This window comes from Pelecanus crispus, chromosome 7, assembly GCF_030463565.1.
Source record: "Pelecanus crispus isolate bPelCri1 chromosome 7, bPelCri1.pri, whole genome shotgun sequence".
NCBI classification, from domain to species: domain Eukaryota; kingdom Metazoa; phylum Chordata; class Aves; order Pelecaniformes; family Pelecanidae; genus Pelecanus; species Pelecanus crispus.
The window spans coordinates 36,713,200-36,736,421 of record NC_134649.1 but is presented as its reverse complement, the minus strand read 5'-3'; the positions used below and the strand labels follow the sequence as shown (position 1 = coordinate 36,736,421).

General features: G+C 38.1%; 1 protein-coding gene across 1 annotated transcript in view; it reads left to right on the top strand.

Moving 5' to 3' along the window:
- The window catches only part of TASOR (transcription activation suppressor), a 35,114-nt gene extending 14,255 nt beyond the window's left edge, over nt 1-20,859 (top strand). Inside the window, exons 8-23 of the mRNA XM_075713893.1 lie at nt 59-90; nt 804-909; nt 1,340-1,443; nt 1,565-1,668; nt 1,905-1,977; nt 2,106-2,180; nt 3,762-4,478; nt 6,200-6,642; nt 10,745-10,889; nt 15,681-16,624; nt 17,360-17,482; nt 18,046-18,205; nt 18,872-18,980; nt 19,156-19,334; nt 19,453-19,611; nt 20,286-20,859. Of these exons, the coding sequence (XP_075570008.1) occupies nt 59-90; nt 804-909; nt 1,340-1,443; nt 1,565-1,668; nt 1,905-1,977; nt 2,106-2,180; nt 3,762-4,478; nt 6,200-6,642; nt 10,745-10,889; nt 15,681-16,624; nt 17,360-17,482; nt 18,046-18,205; nt 18,872-18,980; nt 19,156-19,334; nt 19,453-19,611; nt 20,286-20,842 (4,030 nt within the window). The 3' untranslated portion in view covers nt 20,843-20,859. The remainder of the gene's footprint in view (nt 1-58; nt 91-803; nt 910-1,339; nt 1,444-1,564; nt 1,669-1,904; nt 1,978-2,105; nt 2,181-3,761; nt 4,479-6,199; nt 6,643-10,744; nt 10,890-15,680; nt 16,625-17,359; nt 17,483-18,045; nt 18,206-18,871; nt 18,981-19,155; nt 19,335-19,452; nt 19,612-20,285) is intronic.
- Nucleotides 20,860-23,222: the final 2,363 nt, after the last annotated feature.

Sequence of the window (23,222 nt, the reverse complement as noted above, 5' to 3'; positions counted from 1 at the left end):
TTAGTGGCCAGAAGTTTCTCTTTCAACCTAGTCATTCTATCTTTTTTCTTTTTGTTAGATCAAACAGTTTCAACACAGATAGAAGTACAGGTAAGAATGAGTTGAAATTTACTGCTTTTATGATACAGGCATGGAAGGTTTCGAACTCTTTTTCCCCATGTAGTTTTGTTTGTCTTTAACTGGAATGATTGCTTAGTTATGCAGACCGTATACCTGAGTTTTATCCTCTGCCATACTGATTGCAGGCATTTCTTCCTGATACTGAATGATCGAACAGACACCTTAATGTGCATCTTCTTTTATCAGAACAAACCAGAACTGAACAAAATCAAAAGTCTTTTTTTCCCCTCCTTTTCTACTTATAGCGTAGTAAGAACTTGTCTTCTGTTCCCAAATCTGCTGTTGAATGGCACCTCAAATAATATGATCCTCTGTCTTGCTTTTCTTTTGAACCTCATTCAAGCAAAATACTCATATGTATGAAAGTGGTTGACAGTTAAGGTAAGGAAAGAGGATGTCATTCCACGGATGTTGGCATGAAGGGCATCTTTATGTAGACAGGTACAGGTAACATACCAACCTCCTTTACTCTGTTCAGAGCAGGTTAAAACAAGATAGGATTGTAAACACGCTTTCTGTTACCTTTTAACTTGCTGTTTAACATATTATTGTCTGGTCTGGTATTAGTATGATATTTTCCCTAAATTGCTTTTGGAGATTCAGCAGCCTCTTTACTGCCATTTCCTTTCAGTCCCACCTAGCAAGTGGTTTCGCTTAGTCTGTCTTTCTCCATCTTAATTTAGATAAATCTAACTATACATTATGGAGGGGACAGCTTTGGAATAAAGGCAAACTTCTGTGCCATGTTTCCTTGAAATCAGCAGCATGCCCTTTCCTTCCATGCAAGCTGTGAGTATTACTGTTTAAAGAGTCAATTTAAAAATATTGCTGTGTTAAAACTCTTTCTGGTAGAGACTGATGAATTTTGGATATATTCAGATGAAAATCTAAAGTATGCATTGACTAGACGCTTTAAATGCGTCAGACTAAACTCTTGAGTTGTGTGTGTCCAGAGCTTCTTTTAGTTCATGCACACAACTCTTGTCAGCATCTCTTGTTTGGTTGGTTGGTTGGGGTTTTTTTCCCTTTGAAGTGATACACGCTCCTTTGCGGGAATAAACACTATTAGCTCATGACATAGTCCAAGGAACTGATTTTTTAAGAGCGTGTATTTGATAGTTCTTATTTAGTCAATGAGGGTAGGGCTATGGGGGTGGAAAGAGGTCTTTATTTTTTTTTTTTTTTTTTTTCCTCTCCCTCCCCCCACCTTCGTCGCCAGTCCTGAGAAGCTTGAAGTTGAAAAAGTTGTGAGCATTGATCAATTGAAGAAAAAAATTTCACCAGCATTGTTCTATAAAGAAACTTACCTAGGAGCAAAAGAAGGTAAATAATTCTAGCTTGATTTTTTTTTTTTTTTTAAATTCAGAATTTTAGAAAGTTTTTTGAATTACAGTTTTGTTTCTGTTTATCTTAACCTTCTTTTTCTACCCTTGTATCATGTCAGTGTTCAAGAACGGCATGTACTGTAGCCTTTATGAAGTTGTGGAGAAGTCCCGTTCTGGTAGTCACTTGGAGGGTTTACTTCAAAAACTAGAGAAAGAGAACCTTGTGAGTGTAACGGATTTTATTATTCCTGTTTTTAAAAATAATTTTACTAACTAGTAATTGAGGCATACTACAAGATCCATGATCTTGCTGGAATTCCTTAGCTGGCATATTCTTAGTATTGTATCAGGGCATTTGCCTGCCCATAATGGAGTTTAGCTTACAGATAGTAGGAGTATTTGTAGCGAGCAGACGTCTTTGATTGTTTGAAATGTTATACTTCTTTTGCTTGAAAACAGGTTCTTGTGAAACTACTTCTGGACAGAGGATTTCTTTTTCTTCTTTCTCCTTGGCAAATGACATCCCCTTATGGTATGCATACTCTCTATCTTCTGTTTTTGAGTTGGTTTGGGTGTTTTTTTAACGGGTTAGGTTTTTGAATACTTTTGAAGCATAGTGATTTTCTCCTTCTCAATTGATTTTATTTTCTTGTGTTCTAGACCACCAAACTGGACGGCCCCGCATGCTACATGCATTGTTTCTGTTTCCAGAACCTAGAGGTGTAATGAGCTCAAGTGAGTTTGTTCACTGTTGAGAGTGTTGTGTACGTGCTTATTTAAACATAGTTTATATTCTCTTGAAGTCTTTGTAGTGTTATAGCCTGTCACTGTAGGTTAGGAAAAACAGTTTGCATTGGTTACAGTCATGGTGATGGTGTTCAAAAAGTGTTTGTTTATTCACAATTATCACACTACATATTTTAGGTTTGTTTTTTAATATTTTAGAAGGCAAAACTTTGTTCAAATTTCTTGATTGTATATTCTAGTAGAACTGAGTGTCAGTATTCCAAGAGATCTATGCATTAGTAATAGCACTGCACTTCAGAGGTTTGAGGGCTTTCTTTAACCAAAACATTAAGGACAAGGCATCTGAAAGTGTTTAATGTACTTGTAATTATTTTTTTGTATTGGGCTATGCACCAAAAACTGAGTAAATGAGCAAAGAAAATATTGATGCAACCAGGTAATAAAAGATGACTGAAAGCACTTGGCTTTAGTAGAACTTTAATGCTTTCAGATGAGACTTTAAAGTTAATCTTTTACGGTTGAAATTTGTAATAAGTGCTACTAGCAGCAGAATGCAGTCCTTTTTGGCCTGCTGAGAGTTAGAAGTGATATTGTCAAAACATAGCTCTTTCCAGGCGTTTCATTTTTACAAAGAAGTTCTTGTTCTAAGTCTTGGCAGCTTCCTAGATTCTTATCTCTGTATTTCTTATTTTAATAAGTCCCTTAGGTTTTTCTTATTTAAGTAACAATTGTGAAAATTCAATCCGTTACGGATTGGGTAAGAGGAGATATGATATAAGATGACATTTCAAAGACTTGTGAGTTCCAATTTCTGTCAAACACAGGGTTAATCACTGTTTTGAGTCTTCAGAGGTGCTTGAATGGTTGAATGGAAAAAAGTTTCAGTCTGTGATTGGAAGGGGGGAAGAGTGTGAGTAAATACAATAAAAAGACGATATAACTTAGAGCTTCCTTGAGCTGCTGTTTCAAGGATGTGGTAAAAGGATCTAACAGCTTCCCAGGACAGGGAAATGCTGCTCTTGGCACATGCTCCTGTTGCATCTCTTTGATTTAGTGAGATATATTGCTTTGCAAAGGAATGGAAAAAACTGTATAGGTTTCTGCTGTGTTACTAAGCTGAATCATTTTATAAGGGTCCAGTGAGCTTAGAAGCAGCACAGTGAACGCGTTGGGATTGCATAGGAAGGAGTAATGCTTCCCCTGTTTCTTGCAGGGAGCTGTTAGGCTGCTTCTTAGTAAACCTTAGTAAGCCTTTGAAGTGGCCTCCTTCTAGAAGGGTCAATAAAGTGGTTTAAATTGGAAATGATATATGTATCTAGGATACAGGTTACACAAAATTATGAAAATGAGCAGCTCATCATGACTATGAGTAGGTTGACTTTTAAGTAGGCTTTAAAGCTGGTTACTTCACAAAAAATTCCTTTCCTGGCTTTTGGGTTATTTTTCCACAGTCATTCCAAACTGTGTTTCACCAAATATGTATAATACAGAATATTGCTAACCAGTCATCATTTATTTATAGCTTTATGATTTGATTTTAATTATGAATTCCCTTTTCTCTTATGGCAGCACAAAAAAGTGTTCCATTTGGAACACAGAAAAATTCAACTACCATGGTGTTGCACGAAAATCAGGAAATCATTCCAGAATTCACAAAGTTTATTCAGTCTCTACACTTTGCTTTAATCCAATCTCGTAAAGACGCTACTGCAGACTTCAATGCTGTTGTGGAAAAGTATATAAATGAGTATTTGAAAAGATGCTGTAGTGGCTCTGGAAAATATAGAGAATTTGTATTACATCGGTATGAATCACGGTTGGATGACAAAAAATTTCTTTATTCTGCTCCAAAAAATAAATCTCATATTGACAGCTCCTTGCAAAACTATATTTTTGGTTGTGAGGCATATCAACTACCTGTTTCTAGAGCTAAGGAATTGATGGAGGGAAATCGGAAACTTCAACAGTTCAGTCCCATCTCAGATTATGAAGCCACAGAAGACGACTCTGATTTTGCCAACGCAAAAAGCGGGAAAAGAATCCGTGCAAAATATGAAGCCACTGCTGCGAAGCGAAAACTGCCTCATTCTGGAGATTATGATCCCGATAGACTCAAAGAACTTATTAACTTAATCCAGTGTAGGAAAAAAAATGTAGGTGGAGATTCAGAGTCTGAAGACCTTAGAAATAAAAGTGGTCTGAAAAGGAAGCTGGAAAAACAGTCTGAGAATCTGCGGAAATACTTAAAAATGAGTGAATCTTCAGAGAATAGTTGTCAGTATGAAGGTAAGAAAGTCTTTGTCTAGAGTTGCTCTTTAAACATTGTAATTCAAAGCATACTTAACATTTAATCTTTATAGATTGAATACATTTTGCATACTGTGGATATTTTAATGCATGGTAGTTCATTTAAACATTGCCCTGAGATCTATCAATAGAGATGTTTATTTTTATATAGGTTGCCTCTTTCTAGAAGACAAGTTAACAGGATTTGTCATGGAAATTGCTTTTGTTCTGCCTCTTCGGAAAGAAGGCAGACTTCCAAAGAGTTTCCTTAGCTGTGGAACTGTCCAAAGACTTTCTAATACAGACCATTAAGCAGACTTGATATCGTAATGTCTTCTGCAGTGTTTGACTTTAGGCATAGCTGTAATTCTTTATGGCTCCAATACCCTATATAGTACCTAATACATTTAGATAAATTTAGATTGAACTCCTAAGCATGAGCACAGTTAAGTTCTGAAATAGCCAGTAAAGTGTGTAGTGGGACAAAGGAAACAACCAAATAGTATTAAGATTGAATTACTCTGTACATGAAATTATCTACATCCAAACCTCAGATAATTATCACAAGTGTTATCTGATACTTACTTAAGATCTGCCAAAAAACCCCATTTGATTTCTGTTTCCCTGACCCTTTTCTCAAGGCAATGATACAGGCCCCTTTCAGAAGGGGGAAAACTGGGGAGAAGGATGGCACAAAGAAGAGGGGGAATTACATCAAGCACCAGTCATTCTCATGTGTACATGAATCACTTTGGAAGATGAAGTGGCTGATCTTAGGAATAAGTTTTCCTTTTGAGAGGGACAAAAGATACTGGCATGTGTGGATGGAGGAGACAGAGGCTAGGCTACATGCTAGATCTTGGGATTCCTGCTTGGAAGTCTGTGAACCCTCAGGGTCGTCTTATGTTGATTGTTAATGTAAAATGAGTGGATGCATTTCTACCTGGCTGTAATCAGAACACTGTCTATTTAAAACCAAATTTTTACTTAACTCCTTCAGGGGTACTAAAACAGCACCATCTATCTATGGTTTCAATTCCATGTTTTTATATAACCCTAAAAGTAATTTGTCTTGCAAAAAAAATCTTACCTAAAATATTGTGAGCTTAAGTATCTAAACATGATTAGATTTCCATATATGATAAATGAGTTAGGGGTTCATCAGGTACTTAAGATAGTTCTTGGCCTGTTTCTTTCCAAGAAGAATAAATACTTATGGCATTCACTCATCCAAGGGGATGAGTAGAAGAATCACAATCCTGTTCTAAAGTTATGTTTAGTATAAATAGGCATGGTAAAGTTTTAGAATTATGCTCAGCAGCTTCTGGAGCAACAGTGATATCATGGAGAGGAGTAAATATTTTGCTCAAACTAATCTTTTTCTCTCAAGAAGTGATGGAGAATTTTACAATGTCTCCATAAAATACATAGATCATAATATATGACTTCTATTAAAACATAAAATAGTGTGGTATTGAGTGACCTAAAAAACTGTAATTATTTATCTGGGGGAAGACTATTAGCTTTAGAAACTGCCCTTTTATCAACATCTACCTGTTTAAAAATTTTTATTAAGAAAATAAATGTATGTGTACTGTATGAATTGATGCTAAAAAGTGAGACTGTGGGTATGTGGTAGGTGTTGGGGGGGGCTGTCTGGTTTTGCTTTTATTTTAAAACTTAGTAATGGATTACTTTTCCCCTCCTCCCCCTACTCTAAGGGGGCAGAACCTCGGATTCGCCACACTCTGTTTTCTCAGTTAATACTGGTCTTGGTGGACGTGATACTGACTTGAGGCAGCAAGATGTATCCGACCCTGCTGTTACTGACACACATGGCCTCATTAAACTGCTTTTAGAAACACTAGCTAGTGCAGGACACTTGGATTCGTCGTTGGCACGGTCTGTAAATCAAGCTTTAGGATTAAGCACTGATGAAATTGAAGAGGATATGAGACAAAAATATGAATATGAATCCATTCCAGCACAGGACAAAGATGATCATGAGCTTCCTAATACTGCTCAGGCTGAAAATGTTAACTTTAAGGACCCACAGAGCCCAGTGATACTGGAAACTGATGCGGCATGCTTACCCTACCCTGTTGATGTTGATCTACGGCTTTCAGCTAATGAAGTAGGCCTTGAACACACGCTACGTTTAAAAGTAAGTGAAACTGCCATGTAGGTAGATGCTGATAGTGAATGTACTATTTCCATAAATATTATGAGATAATGAAAAAAGCATTCTATTTTTTTACATAGGTAAGCGTAGATAAGCACTAACTTTTCTGTGAAGAAGCTTTTCTGTTTGGTAGGAGCATATATGGAAACTTATTTAACTCTTAAGATGTGTGTTCCTGGTTCTTTGTCTACTCTTTCTGTAATATAATTAGGAATACCTGAAAGATGGAAAGTAACCATGGTCAGTCATCCTCACTAGCTTTACAGTAAGTGTCATATTCAGCTGCTCCAGCAATCGGCAGCAAAACTTCTGTCATTCTGTTGCTGAGTGCTGTATATGAGGTGTTTTTTCATGTTTGCTGAGACCAAAGCCTTGCAGTTGTCTTCTGTCTCTTGTAGAAAAAAGATAATGTATTCTGACTCTCACCTTGCTTATGGTGGTGGGTTATTTTAGCGATCTATGAAGTTGTTGCATGGAACAGGTATAGTGTTACTGTAACAGCTTGCATACTGCCTTCCATCCTCCTCCTCCTTCAGGGTTGATTCTTGGTCTGGCTAAGGTATTGATGTTTGTTTGAACCTGAAACACAGCAAGGAGAGATTTGAGAGTTCCTCATCATAGTCATTGCCTAGCTGTTGCTCTTCCTGAAAGTAGGTTATAAGGCAATAGTTGCTCTTCCATACGGACTCTCTCTCAGCAATGGTTGCAGGGCAGGCCATTAATGATTGTGTAATGATTAACCTTATAGACCTGATAGGTGGTTTGGATATGACAACTTGTCATGTTTATGAAATTCCATCTCGGGCACAGAAACAAGCCTTTTCTTGACCAGGCTCCTTCCAGATCGAAGTTGAGGTCATATCTTTCAAAGCTTATGCATCCAGAATTCTTCCCTCTTCTCCCCCCCCAAATGCAAACCAAAAATAAATGCATCAGTTGTAGGCTTTTTTTCAGCCTGTTGCTTTCTTGTCATAGACTCACAAGTCTATGGGGCCGGATGGGATCTACCCAAGAGTACTGAGGGAGCTGGTGGAGGAGCTTGCCAAGCCACTTTCCATCATCTATCAGCAGTCCTGGTTAACAGGGGAGGTCCCTGATGACTGGAGGCTTGCCAATGTGACACCCATCTACAAGAAGGGCTGGAAAGAGGATCTCGGGAACTACAGGCCTGTCAGCCTGACCTCAGTGCCAGGAAAGATTGTGGAGTGGTTCATATTGAGTGCGCTCAACAGGCATGTGCAGGTCAACCAGGGGATTGGGCCCAGCCAACATGGGTTCATAAAAGGCAGGTCCTGCTTGACCAACCTGATCTCCTTCTATGACCTGCTGGTGGATGAAGGAAAGGCTGTGGATGTCATCTACCTGGACTTCAGTAAAGCCTTTGACACTATCTCCCATAGCATTCTCCTTAGGAAGCTGGTGGCTCATGGCTTGGATGGGTGTACTCTTCACTGGGTAAAAAACTGGCTGGATGGCCGAGCCCAGAGAGTAGTGGTGAATGGAGTTAAGTCCAGTTGACGGCCAGTCACGAGCAGTGTTCCCAGGGGCTCAGTTTTGGGGCCAGTCTTGTTTAATATCTTTATCAATGATCTGGATGAGGGGATTGAGTGTGCCCTCAGTAAGTTTGCAGACGACACCAAACTGGGTGGGAGTGTCAATCTGCTGTAGGGTAGGATGGCCCTGCAGAGGGACCTGGACAGGCTGGACCGATGGGCTGAGGCCAACTGTATGAGGTTTAACAAGGCCAAGTGCTGTGTCCTGCACTTGGGTCACAACAACCCCATGCAATGCTATAGGACCTGGGGGTGTTGGTAGACAGCCGGTTGAACATGAGCCAGCAGTGTGCCCAGGTGGCCCAGAAGGCCAACGGCATCTTGGCTTGTATCAGGAATGCTGTGGCCAGCAGGAGCAGGGAGGTGATTGTCCCCCTGTACTCAGCACTGGAGAGGCCGCACCTGGAATACTGTGTCCAGTTTTGGGCCCCTCAATACAAGAAAGACATTGAGGTGCTGGAGCGTGTCCAGAGAAGGGCAACAAAGCTGGTGGAGGGTCTGGAGCACAGGTCTTATGAGGAGCGGCTGAGGGAACTGGGGTTGTTTAGCCTGGAGAAGAGGAGGCTGAGGGGAGACCTTATCGCTCTCTACAACTACCTGAAAGGAGGTTGTAGTGAGGTGGCTGTTGGTCTCTTCTCCCAAGTAGTTAGCAATAGGACGAGAGGAAATGGGCTCAAGTTGCATCAGGGGAGGTTTAGGTTGGATGTTAGGAAAAATTTCTTCACGGAAAGAGTAGTCAATCATTGGAACAGGCTGCCCAGAGAGGTGGTGAAGTCACCATGCCTGGAAGCGTTCAAAAAACGTGTAGATGTGGCACTTTGGGACATGGTTTAGTGCGCATGGTGGTGTTGGGTTGGTGGTTGGACTGATGATCTTCAAGGTCCTTTCCAATCTTAATGATTCCTAGTTTTTACTTTCATTATAAATAGTCCAGCCACCAAGCCAGAAAACATGAAATTGCTACTCTACCCTTAACTGGTTTAGTGGTGGACTTGGTAGTGTTAGGTTAATGGTTGGACTGGATGATCTTAAAGGTCTTTTCCAACCTAAACGATTCTATGATTCTATTCTATAAGCAAGAAAGTGAGAGAAGTTAAATTGCAGTCTGTATTTGATAGTTAGGGTTGGTTGGAGGTATCTTAAACAAGAATGTTTATCCACAGGTGATCAATAGTTAGTCTAGAAAAGCAGCATGAGAGCTGTTTCCTTTTAATGATAGCTGTCTCTCATCTTGGTAGAACAGATTGGCAAAACTAAGTCAATTGTCTTTGGAAACTAAATATGCTTTATGGGTTCTGGACTATTATCTTAAAAACAAACCAAAAAAACACCCAATGGCAACAGCTTACCTCAGCTGACTGTTTCTCTGTGTGAGTTAGTGACCTTTTCTAGTGACAATACCTCAGGGTTAATAAAGTTGTTCTTACTGCTTTGCAATCATCAAGCATTCTTTTTCTCTAATTGTAGTTATTGCACCAGTTTGGGGAATTGGTTTTGGTCTAGCCTCTTCAAAGCGTATTCTCTCTCCTACTTAATAGTAGCAGGCATTTCATGGGGCAGGAAAACACCCCTCACTTGTGTGCACAAGTGAGGATCTTGCAATCCTCCTTTTTGGTCTTGTACTGTGGAAAAGATGATGGGGTTGTTTCTGTCCCTCTAGCAGTGTCTGAGTGAGAAAGCACTAAGAAATGTGCATAGTGGAAGGTCTTAAATGCTCTATGGATATTAAAGATTATTGTGGAATTGGCTTGCTTTAGTTTTGGTGGGAGCAGAGTTACAAAAATTCTGAGCACTTAACAGACATGCCTGGCTCTCTTTATGTGCCCTCTTGGTGCAGTGGTGTTCGTGTTCCACGCATACTTCTCATGACAGCATATAACTGTTAGAACACCCTTTGAAGAAGGCTCTTGTGCTTAGGGTTCAGAGTGCCCCAGCTTGCTCGATCACATTACTCTACAGAGTGGTTGTTCTGTGATCTCTGTTATTGATACTTCTACACAAAGCCCAGTTTCTAAGTCATGGAGCAGGAAAGAGTTGTCCTACCTGTAATCTCTGTGCTGTTTTGTTTCTAACCATCTGGAATGTGAAAGTGGATTGTCCAAGGGCTTAATACTGGTTGCAGGCAGTTCCTCAGTAATGCCAACATCTCATGGCTTTAGTCAGCTGTCAAGATGACAGCCTGAAAAAGGCTAAGGAGCAGACAGTTTTCCTAATTTTTTTCCCCTCTCTGCTTCCTTTCCTCCCTGCCCCACGCAGCTTCTCTACTCTAAGGCATGTGCTCAGGTCTGCCTTATTTACTTAATGATAGACCATCAGCAAAGACATCTGTCTCAGAAATTATCCAACAGGTAAATGAAATGTATAAGTGCCTCATGTAAACATTTCCAAGTTTGACTTGACTTGATTGACAGTAAAATTGCCAATATGCTTGTGAACTCAGGTATGTTCTTACTGTCAGCTGTTCAGAATGTAAAAGCTTAATAGCTACCAAAAAAAAAAGTTTTGAGCTGAGCATTTTTATTGTTTTTTAGGAAGCAAGCACTGGAAGTGTAAGTAGTTTTGAAGACTACAGTCCCTGTCCTAGCACACCTATAGAACATGTTTACCGCAGGCAACATTCCAACTCAAATAATATAGGAGAAGTTGGAATGCACTGGAAACTTATTCCAATTACAGGTAAGATGGGTTTAACTCTAATGTTGCTACAAATAGGGAATGAAAACATGTTCTAAAGGTTTCTGTCTTTCATAGATCCCATTCTTGGGTCACATGTTGGTACACAAGTGTGTATATATAGCCTATGTAGTTGTTTTTGATATTTGATTAATACAGAAATCTGCTGGATGAAAACAGATACTGGTGGAGAATATTGCTTTGGGTACATACTGACATAATTTAGGAATGTGAATGCTTGAGTATTTATCTGGTAAGGTACATAACTGTTTTGAATTCAGTGTGTGAATTTGCTAAGTTCTCCTGAAAGATTGGACGGGTGGATAATTGCAACTTGTAATCCAGAAAAATAATGAAAAATGCGTTCTCCTTATAGAACATAGTCTATTTCTTATTGCATCAAGCTCTTCTACTGGAAGTGATTCAAAGTCTTTATCTAAACAGTTAAATCTTAAATGATCTTACAGAAGAAGTTTCTTGTTCTACTTCTTGATGAGTCAACAGTGTCAAGTCTTGGGAGAGCATAAAAGCATGGATTTGAAGGATGTGGAAACTGGGCTGTAAGAACAGTCATGAAGAGCTCTAAATTCAAGGCTACAAATCAAGTTGTCTTATGACTAAATCCAGATGGAATTTGTTAACTGCATTCTCTGAGTAAAAACTTGCTGATTTCTGATCATGTTCCAGGAATGCTGGAATCTGTCTCTTGGACGCTTCTGATCTCCATCCAGTTGTGTAGTTCAGCAGCTCTTTTTTGTTTGTTTGGCTGAGAAGGGAAGAGGGCAGGGGAAACAGGTTTCCCATCACAGGATTCATAGGCCTTTCAACGAAATGAGAGGGTAGTTCTGGATAATGTTTTCTGCACTTTCTTTAAGGGCTAAACATCAAAAATCTGTTCTGATATTTTGCTAACGTAAAGAGTATGGAGACTGTAAAGTTGTTTGGATAGGACATTATTTCTTTTACTCCTGGAGGAAATGGCCACTGTGCATATAGATGAAGATATGGTTGCTGAGAGAACTAGTGAAGTGGATGATTAAGCATCTAAAAACTGTAATACATCACAGACGCTGGATGTGGGAGTTCTTGCAAGGGTTTGTCAATTGACTGACGTTGCACAGTCATCTGTGAGACTATAAATCTTACTAGAAAAAAAGGTCTCTGAAGTCTTCTGAGAGGGAGAAGTACTGTCCTCTAGAGATGAAAGAAATTGTCTTGAGCATCATTGGATTTCTTGAGTTCCTACGAGGTCAGTTCTTCAAATTAGCTCTTGCTACAATAGGTATTTACTAGCTCTGCACTATGATCATGCAAAAGGTGCTATATAAATACCAAGAAAGTCTACAAATGCTAACTGCTGCTGCCCTTCAGGAGGGGCAGGAAGAGTTCAAGAGGATCAGCTGTAATAATATGAAGATAAAGAGAAGAGTGGGTGGGACAGTTTGCGTATGTCATTACCGCCTGAACTACTGAGCAGCTTGTATTTGCACCTGGCATTGAATTTCATGAGAAAATTAGATCAGTAATATGCTATTCAGCAAGGGGACTCATTTTATTGAAGTACATCAAGGCAGCTGTAGGATAGTCAAAAGAGCCTTTAATATTTTGGGCTACTGGCACTTGATTTTTACTGGGCATATCTTTCTGTATAGTATCTTCTAGAGGGCTTTGAATTTTTATTCTAGGGAATTAAGATCAATGCAGTAACAGAATTTAAAGGAAGCTTTGTTCTTTTCTGAAACCGATTGCTTTCTAAATCTGATAGCTTCTCCATGTCTTTTTTTTTTTTTTTTTAGCAAGGTAGCTATAGAAAGGAATTTGGAGAACATCAATCTTTCTTTTTCATCTCTGCACAATTGCAGGAAGGCAAATTACCTGTCTCCTGGTTTTTCCTTTTAAACAAAAATGTTTTACTTTTGATGCAGGGATCATGTTCAGCTAAACTTACTTTAAGAACTTAACTCTTCATAGTTTGTGACTTGAGGAGTAGGGGGGTTTGTCTTGCTTCTTCCCCAACATCATCAGAAAGTGTTGGGAGGAGATAGTTGTTCATAGGTCCTCAACTTGTCTGGACTGCTTCTGTATCATGTTATTGTTCATTTCTGTGTGATGACATAATCTCAAACTTCTGACAATGGTAAGCAAACCTGAGTCATATTTTTGAAAGCTAACTTGGGCACATGTGTGTTTCAGGAAACCCATCCTAACTCAGTTTTGGTTTGAATTTGAGAGTTGTCTTTGGCTTTAGACAGTAAGCACAAAAATGGTGTTTGTTCTTGCTTATTCTTCCTTCTCTTGTAAGAGAAGATTAATGCATTAATGGACATTCTGAATTGATGGCTTTTGATGACATTCATCTTGAATATGAAGACACAGAATGTTTTAGGCTTTGTTTGTCAGGTGGTGGTTGAATTGCTGATTTCAAAATCTACCCAAGACTCCTCTTTCTGGTGTCACTGTAGAAGGATGTCTCTTAAGCAGTGAAGAATTTGACTCTAAATCATCAAGGTTAATTACTTCAGTAGCTCTTAAACAGCTGTTCTTTCTAAGATTGTTTTCAGGCAGTTCTCTTTCTGGTTTCTTTGACATATCCAGTTGCAAGGTATTCCCAAAAAAGACTATGTTTGAAATCAAAAATCATACTTTAATAGTTGTTGAGTCTGTGTTTGTTTATTTGGGGTTTGCTCCTTGCTTGTGCATTTGTTTCTTGTGAAGACTTGTGACCCAAAGGTGTAGATCTATGCAGGATGCTGCCTTCAGAGAATTCTATTTAAATAAGGGAAACTTTAGTTTAAATCATCCTTTTATTTTTTTTAATCCTGTTTTTTACATGTTGGAAAATACTTCGGATTTCATATGCCACAGTGTATCTTTCTGTTTAAATTCTGCTTAATGTTTTTAATGAAAACCTTTTTAGTAAAAAGAAAGGCTTTTGTTTTTTAAAACAAAGTTTCTTTCTGGAAAACTTTAAATAATAACCTTTGAAGACTAATCAGTTCTTAATCATATATATCTTGAAAACTTTTTTCCTAATATAATTATTACAGAAACTTCCCATCAAATCAGGATGAGTGAATTGTATATTAATCTTTTCAATAACCTTAGGATTTGAAAATTTACCTGTATTGGGGGTGCAAGCAGGAAGAGCCACAGAACAAAATTTCATTGCTAAAAATTGCTGTGCAACTGATTAGCTGTATTAAAACGTAAGAAGTTAAAAATAGCCCCAAATTTAAAGCCATAGTATAGCTTTTAATTTTCTTACTAAGACTTGCTTATAGCACAACATTTCTTGACCACAATAGTGATGTAGCTTGTAAGTGTTGAGCAGCTCAGGAAGAATGAGATACATAACATATTCTTAGGTACCTTGTATCTCAAATGAGCTTAAACTGTTTACTCTGTTAATGTTATAATTTGGTACTGAGTTCTTCAGAGTCTTTTAAAATTAATATACTTGAGTATGGAAAAGGTGTAGATCAACACTGAAGGTACAGGGCAACAGAAAAAAGGTTCAAATAAAATAGAATGGCACTAACTGGAATAACCTTATTTATATCTGCGTTTAGTGCTTTTAAAGATAAGTAGAAATTTGGGTTGACTCAAAGGATGTGCTTTGAAGGATGAAGAAAGAACAGGTAGTTTCATTGATAAGGAACATAAAATGGAACCACGTTTCTGGTTTCTCTGTATGACTCTAGTGGCATAAAGTAACTAAGAGGTGATACTGTCACCTTGAAAAAGGGATCCTGTTAGTGGCAGATGTTTTCCTGTTAGATCTGGATGGACATGATCAAATTAGGGACTGAATATAACTTTAACTGGCTACAAAAATGACTGCATTCCAAAAGAATACTAACTTTCAGAAACTGTCAATACTATCTTGGTTATTGCTTCTGTTCCAGAAATCTGGTTTTCTGCTTACAACTGTATTAGCTTTAACAATAATTACCACCCCCCAAAAAAAAAAAAAAACCAAACCAAACCCCCCAAAAAACCCAAACACCAAAAACCCTCAAACAAAACCAATGAAGAAACCTCTTTTGAAGTATTTATGGAACAGATGTATACTGAAATGCCCGTATGTATCTGAAATACCTGTGTGTATATATATCATTAATTGCAACAACGTGTTAAATTTGGCTTAAAAAGAAACAAAACCATAGTTTTGAAAGTGGATGGTGAAGAAACCCAAGTGCTGCAGAAATGATCTGAGGTTTGGATTATGAGAAGCTTTCAGCACTCCTTGCAGCATAACTCATTCTGTGTATCAGTAATTACCATAAGACTTATGTCCTACCTTTTCAAGCAAAAAAACCCTTCTGCTCTCAATTGTGAGATCAGACATAGAGCTTGCAATTTGCAGTCTAACTCCACAAGGTAGTTTCTGGCTAAAATAAGTCTTTTGAAAGTCTGAGGATTATAACCTAGTAGCAAACTAAAATATTTGAATAATTTGTCACCCTGCTTAATGTCTAATTTGATTTATTTTTTTTTTTTAAATTAAGGCAGTTCCCGTTATGCTTAATCAGATGTTATCTCTGGGAAAATTACCTGTGTTCTGCTTTTCTGAGCGAACTTTGACTTTATTGTTCCACTGTCTTAGGAGCTATTAAATTTTCTGTGCTTCTGTACCTCAGCAGACAGTAACACTTGAGTCTTTGGATTTAAGTTGATTGGAGGGGGGAGGCACAACAGTAATGCTGTTTCAAAACTGTGTTTTGGAGGTTTTAGTATATCAGTTATGTATGACTTTCAAGCATGAGATGATGATGATTAACTCTTCCTATATAGGTCTGAAATCACCAGAAGAACCACTGGTGTATTTACCGCCAAAGGATGCCTTTCCTAATGACCCCCGGGTAATAAATAGACAGAGAAGTTCTGATTATCAGTTTCCATACTCTCCATTTTCAGACACACAAAAGGGGACAGCAGAAGATGGACTTTATACAAGACAAGTGGAGAAACTTGAAGATCAGTGTGGGCTAGCAGATCACCCTTTTACAACTAAGCATTCCATTAGTGCAATAATAGAGACTACACTATTAGAAGAATATAATCTCTTTGCAAGAAAGATTCAGGAAATTCTGCAGCAAAAGAATATTTCTTATGTTAGTGGTATGTCCACACCAGTCTTCTCTGCCCGAGAGAGGATAATGAGACTTTCTGAATACATATGTTTACAGGCATCAGAGATTTCTGTCCAAGAATATATAGAGACACTGAGTGAAAAGTTGAATAGTGTTATTTCGTCCTCTTCGTGCATTAGGCATACTCCACCAATTTATTCCAGTCCTGAATCAGCAGAAGTGGTTAGTAACGCTGTGCTGAATCCTCCACCTGACCTGTTACCTGTTTGCAAGGACTCTGACACGGCATTGTTATCAGAGCCATTGTGTAATAACGTGGTGGAAGATCTGGATTCTAACGAGCAGCGTTTGTCAAGCTTACCCTTAGTGAAGGAGGAAATAGCTCATGTGAATGCTAAAGCAGAGGATATGCTGACATCTGATCAGACCTCTTCCAGTGGTGATCTGATGGAGCCACCAGAAAAGACACAGAAATCCCCAGAGAACTTAAACGTTTCAACCCAACCAGCCCTTTCTGATTTAATAAGCCAGTTAAAACCTGAAGTATTTAACAGTTTGGTCAAAATTATTAAAGATGTGCAGAAAAACACTGTGAAATTTTATATTCATGAAGAGGAGGAAAGCATTCTGTGCAAAGAAATCAAGGTAAATATGTTCCAGTTCGACCTCTCTTTAGTTTTGAAATAGAGTGCTTTTCAAATCAGAATGTATAAAACTGGACTTGCAAACATAAGGTAGTCTGAAATTTGTTTCAAAAAATGTTGAATTGTGAAAGTAGGCTGTCCTGTTCCACTTTTTGGTTGGGGTTCTGAGGTAGTCTTGCTTATATTTAGCTTTTACGTAAGTTGTCCTCTTACAGTGGGAAAGTGGAACAGGCTGTAGTTTGGTTCTTTCTGAAAATACTGCCTGGGGGGGTAGCCTTACAGAAAGAAGATAACAAGGGCAAAAATGTGATAGCTTACCATTTTAGAAAGAATATTTGGAAAGTCTATGTGTGTGGTTTGGGTTTTTTCCCTTTCCCTCCAGTGAATAGTACAGGTAACTTTTGGACATTACTCTTCTTCTGTATCTAAATGTAGAAGACGAAAGTTGGAAGTGAAGTAATAAAAACTTCTGGCTTTACTTGAAAACTCATGCAGTTTTGATAGACTGTCACTTGGCCATTTACGTGCAATTCTGTAAGAATGACTGACTTGCTGAAACAGCCTATTTCTGTGTTGCTACATCCTTCCAATTTATGTGTCGAAAAGATGAGGAAACCAGTCCCTCTGAGATTCATTGGAGTGGAAAACTTATTTAACGTGGTCATTGTGTGGGGATTGTTTTGGCCAAACTACCTATTCACTACTTCTTCACCATCTTCTCTTTCTGTGGTGTTAGGAATATCTTACAAAGTTAGGTAATACAGAGTGCCATCCAGAACAGTTCCTTAAAAGAAGAGCTGCTTTAGATAAACTGTTGATAATTATTCAAAATGAAGACATCGCCAACCTCATCCATAAGGTATTTGCATAAGTAAATGTATACTATAGAAAGCTACTGTTAAAAACCTCGTTTTGAGCAAGGCTACTTTCTCGTAGCAACACAGCACTTAAACGATGTCCTATGATCAGTTGCCATTTGAAGAAACAAAAATGGTTGTGGTAAATACCTAGTCTTGTTCCATCAGATACGCATATCTTCTTCCACCTCCGCATATGTGCTAATGCGTATTTATTCTTAGCAGCTGTAAAGTTGTACAGAGGCCTGAGTAGTTCTGCTTCTAGTTCTGTGATGCTCTAATGGCAAGTGGAGGCAGCTGTCGGATTACCTTAAGTATTCCTGACAGCTGTGGCTTATGAACCTCTGCTGGACAGAAAGTAAAATCATTTGAAGTGCTCAACTTCCATTGTCTTGCTCCTATAATGTTTTTGAGAGAGCACCTCCCAAGGCAAGAAAAAAAAAAAGTAACTCTTTGCAAATGTGTTTTGAAGGTTGATATTTGGTATTAGTAAGTAGGAAAGTTATCTTTTTTTTTTTTTAATGATCTTTAGTATACATCTCTGATATATAACATTTTTAAACAGATACCTGGCTTAGTAACTTTGAAGAGGCTTTCTTGTGTCAGCTTTGCGGGTGTCGATAGTTTGGATGATGTGAAAAATCACACTTACAATGAATTATTTGTGTCTGGTGGTTTTGTTGTGTCAGATGAATCTGTCCTTAATCCAGAGTCCATCACTACAGGTAAGTGTGATGCTTTCTGAAACTTTAAAACACAGACCAAAAAAAGCCAAACATTTTAGTATATGAGAGAAACGCCATACTTATCACAGTGAAGAATCAAGTCTTCTAATTTTAAAGTCTTCTATCTAATTTTTGTGAGGTTTCTTTGAGAACTTCACCTAATTCAGTCTCTTTCTTGCCTCAGTAGCCTTTTTGGAGAACATGTTTCTGGGGAACATGTGAACTTGGAGATTTTGTCTTTCTAAGTTTGTGTTTGGTTGTGTAGTTATATACATGGAACCTTTTATTCCTTGCTACTCAATCCACAAATATGCTAGGAAAAAAATATTGCAAAACTACATTTTTTTCACTTTTTCTTTATTTGAAATTGAATAGTTAACGAAGTTACCAGTTTTTAACATGGATATTTTAGCAAGGCAGACCATGTCTGAATGAATTCAGGTTTTATATAAGCAGATAGCACTGTTAGGCATCTGACCTACAAAAAAAGTTCAGTTTTGGAATAGTGTTGTTGGCTAATCTGCTATGAAGAAAACCTAAAGTACTAAGCTAATGTTCATAGTTGTGTAACTATATTTTGAAAACTGAAAGAAGCTTTTTGCATATACTGAAGCAGTATTTTCAGTTTGCATACCACTTAACTTCTATTCAATATCTCCAAAACAGATAAACTAAAACAGTTCTTAAAGTTTCTGGAGGATCTCAATACCCCAGATGGGAAATGGCAGTGGAAAGTCCACTGTAAAATACAAAAAAAACTTAAAGAGCTGGGGAGGTAAGTAGTGTTTTTCAAATGGCAGTTGTTAAAACACTTCAGCTTTAATTATGCTCTCCAAAACCCTATTAAGTAGAACTTAACTCTTATGTTTGTCTTTTGACTTACTTGATTTAAGGTCAGTCTAAATATTAAAATTATCTTTCTAATAGTGTTTTTTTCCCCCCCATTATAGAATGAATGGTAATGCCCTGAGTCTGCTGACCCTTCTGAATACCTATCAAAAGAAGCACTTGGTTGAGATTCTGTCTTACCATAATTGTGATTCTCAAACTCGAAATGCTCCAGAATTAGACTGTCTTATCAGGCTTCAGGCTCAAAACATACAGCAGAGACATGTTGTTTTCTTAACAGGTAGAAACGAAATTTATGGGGTTGGTTTTGGTTTTTTTTTTTTTTTTTTTCTCCCTTTGCTCCCTCTTCTGGTAATAGGTGCTAAATATTAATACAAAATCTCCTTTTACATACTTAGAAAAGAATCTCAAAACACTTTCAAATTATGTTGATAATGGAATAGTGGTTGCTACTGTCGATGACTTCATGCGAAACTTTAAAAGTCTCGTTGGGTATCACAACTCGGTTACTGAAGAAAACAGCCTTCCTCCCTCTGATGCTCACGAAAGACAATCAGGTAATATTAAACACACTTATACTTTCTTTAGCTAATTAGGTGTGTGGGGTGGAGGTCCTTGAAATAGTGTGCCTTTGCTCTTGTAAAGGAACACTACAGATGGCAAGGAAAACCCAACTCTCAAGCTACTCTTTCTCTGTTTTAAATGATGGGGGAAAAGCAGCTGGGATGGAGCACCAAAGGAGATCCTAAGTGCAGATTTATAGGCTAGCGTGGTATTTGAGAAATTAGATATATGCCAAAGTGGTGTAACCATCTGTTTTCAGGAAAAGGATAAACTTAATGGTAGCTTTTAGATAACCATAACAAAAGGACTGAGATGTCAGTAATTGTACTCCTTCAATTGTCTGATCAAATGCTCACCTACTGTATGACTTTAGATGCTGTTTTGACATTAACCCCTTTGGAGCTGGGGGTTGGGATTTCCCAACACTAAACATGAACACAATGCGCAGAAGCTTTTAGCAGCGGAATAACTGGACACTCACACAGAGGGTTAAGTGTGTATGTTGAGTAAGTGAGCAAGAGTGGCAGAAGATCAAGACTTAAGTGATATTGGACTTACAGACCTGAAGCGTAACACTGTGTGAGTAGTGTATAGCTTTTCTAACCAAAGTTTGTATTTCAATAGAATAGGACTTTCTCTTTTTTTTTTTTTTTTTTTTTTAATGTAGTTCTTGTAGAAAACGATGAAAAGGATGAGGAGGACATGTCTCTGGATTCAGGGGATGAAACATCACAAATAGAAATCTGCAATGATGCCTCTGATGCTCATTTGGAAGTTTTGCAGACAGAGGCCAAGGGCTCACATGGAGTAGATGTGAAAGAAAGCTGCTTATCAGTTACAGAGTTATCTCCTGAAGAACAAATCAGTTTGATGGAAAAGACTTCTAAAATTGACTTGGAAGAGATACAGCCCATTACTCCAGTTTCTACAACGTGCACCGCTGAAGGAGAAAAACACAATTCAGTCGAACAAGCTCCTTTCAATAACTTCCAGGTTTACAGCAGACAATTAAACATGTCCCACCAGTTCAGTCACTTTAATGTACTCACTCATCAGACTTTTCTGGGAACAACATACCCAATTTCTTCTGCAAGTCAAAACCAAGAAGGGGGCAATTATTTTCTATCTGCTTACAGTCAGAGCATGGATACAGAAAAGTCATCATCACCAGGTGGTTGGGATATAAATTGTGATTCTTCCAGGCCATATTCAAAACAGAAATAAACCTGTAAGTCTCTTTTTATAAGTTGCTGTGGACTTTTCTGTTTCTAAAATGGTGGATTAACAATTTCTATTTTATTCTGGAACAAAATGTTTCTTGTCCTTTAACTCAAATGTTTTCTTGTCTTATTTAAATCCTGATGACCTGTACCTGTTGGAAATCTGAAAATTGAAATAAATATATATATTTTTTAACATTTACTGTACTTGAATTATCTTGTTTGTTGGCACTTTTAAGTTTCTACATTTGTATTTGAGATGTACCTGGGCTTCAGTTTGAGGTCTGTTTTAATGTAAAACTGAATGTTTGCCTAAAATGTGTGAAACAGCAAGGTTTTTTTACTGTAAGAGTATCCAAATCACTTTTCTTTACAGAAATATCAAAACTTATGTATTTATTTGACATTTGACACAAATTTTGTACAAATGTTTTTACATAGCTCTAAGGCAGTGTAGTTATTTTACTGACTGGATTTTGGCTAAATACCTCAATTAGAGTAACCAATGGTGCGGTTCCATTACAAAAATAAAATAAACTCTTAATGCACAAGGGACTTGCTAACACATTGCATTGTCTGTGGTTTTTATATTGTTTTCAAAGTATGTGAGAAACGTACCCAAACTTCATCTCATAAATAGCAATTATCTTTACCTCTAATTTTGCTACTCCATGCTTATTACAGCACTATCAGAGTGATCTTACAACGTCTATCTTGCCATTGTAATTACTGTAACAAGAGAAGGACAAACCTGGTTTTAGTGATGGTGGTAGTTCAATTTGCATTAGAAAAACCTTCTCACTTCAGTGTAATGATTACTGGTGCTTGTGGTTTTGTTGGGTGTGTGTTTTGGTTTTTTGTTGTGTGTGTGGTTTTTTTTTTTTAAACCTAGCATTGTCACAAGTACAGAGTTTTGTCTGTTTCTTAATCTCATCCTTTTTAATTTCACATCTGCTGAGTTATATTTTTCCCCAGCGATTGTCTCCTAATCGGCTCATTTTGTACATCATCTTTTGACTCGGGCTTCTGGAAAACAGCAACTGACAGTAAATAGCTGTGGAGCCTCAAGCCTACCCCTGTCACTACGCAGCCGGTTTTCCATATACTCTTGACTCATATGGTTACTGCTCTTTAAGTTGTCCAGTTGATACAAAAATTTGCGGATACTATTCTTCAAAGTCCGAACCTCTCCATAGGAGGAAACGGAGTATTCGGTAAGTTCCAGAAATAAAACTCAATAGCAACAAAGTTACTATTAAGCAGGCATCCTCTATTGCAGCGCTGGGGATCGTTCCACCATGAGTGCTCCAATGATTTGGCAAACTTCCAAAGATTATATACTATAAAGTCGTACATATTCACAGGATTTCTGAGAATTCATACACATAAACATGAGATTTCCTGGAACTTATTAACATATGCAAATGTCCAATCCGCAGGCATGGTCATCCTCTTTGGTGGTCTGCCGGGGGGGGGGTCCTCCTCACTTGTCCACTGGTTGAACTTTGGGCCCCCTTTGTTCATACATGGTCACTGAATTAGCTCATCAGGCCTTTGGCCTTGGAATGTTACGAAACCAGTTCCTTGAGTGCTCATCTTGGCATAGGTGTCCTGAGTCTATGTTATCAGGGCTTTAGTAAGCCTAACGAGCTTAAGATCTGTTTTAATTGTGTCAGAGAAGGTGTCACATTCTTTGAAATATCTGTCCTATTTATCGACTCTGCTTCTGCAAATAACTAAAACTATCTGAGTCAGGTATTGTCAGAGGTTTAGCCCTTTCACAGTCATGGGATTGGGTTGTGGTGTGGTGGGGTGTGGTGTGGTGTGTGGTGGTTTTTTTTTTTTCCTGTTTGTAATTTGATTTTAGTGCTTTTACGTAGGATATGCGGTTTAGTACCAGATGACAGTGTTTGAAACCGTAGGACTCCAAACTCACAAGATATTACTGGGTTAAAAAAAGGTAGCTTTTGAAAAAAAGAACAAACCAACCCCACAGACAGTTGAATGTCTTTCCTTCTATTAACAGTTATTTGTTTAGATTAAGAAAACCAGTACTAGACTACTGTAGCAGTTGTTACCCTCTCTCCCATGAAACATGGCAAATAAATATTTTTTGTAAAAAAAAAAAAAAAAAAAAAAAACAAACCAAAAAAACCACCCCCACACCCCACTCCTATCAATAAATTTTAATAGATTCTGTGAAGAACTCTTCTACCACCTCCACCATCACGTGCAGAGGCTCACCTATTGCATGACTTTTGGTATGCACATGCAAGAGGGCACCTTTGCTCCCTTCACTGCTACCTTCAGGTGCAGGTTACACCTAAGAGCAGCAGCTGCTGGGCGGGATCTCTGGAGGTTCTGTGGGATTCAGCATGTGATAC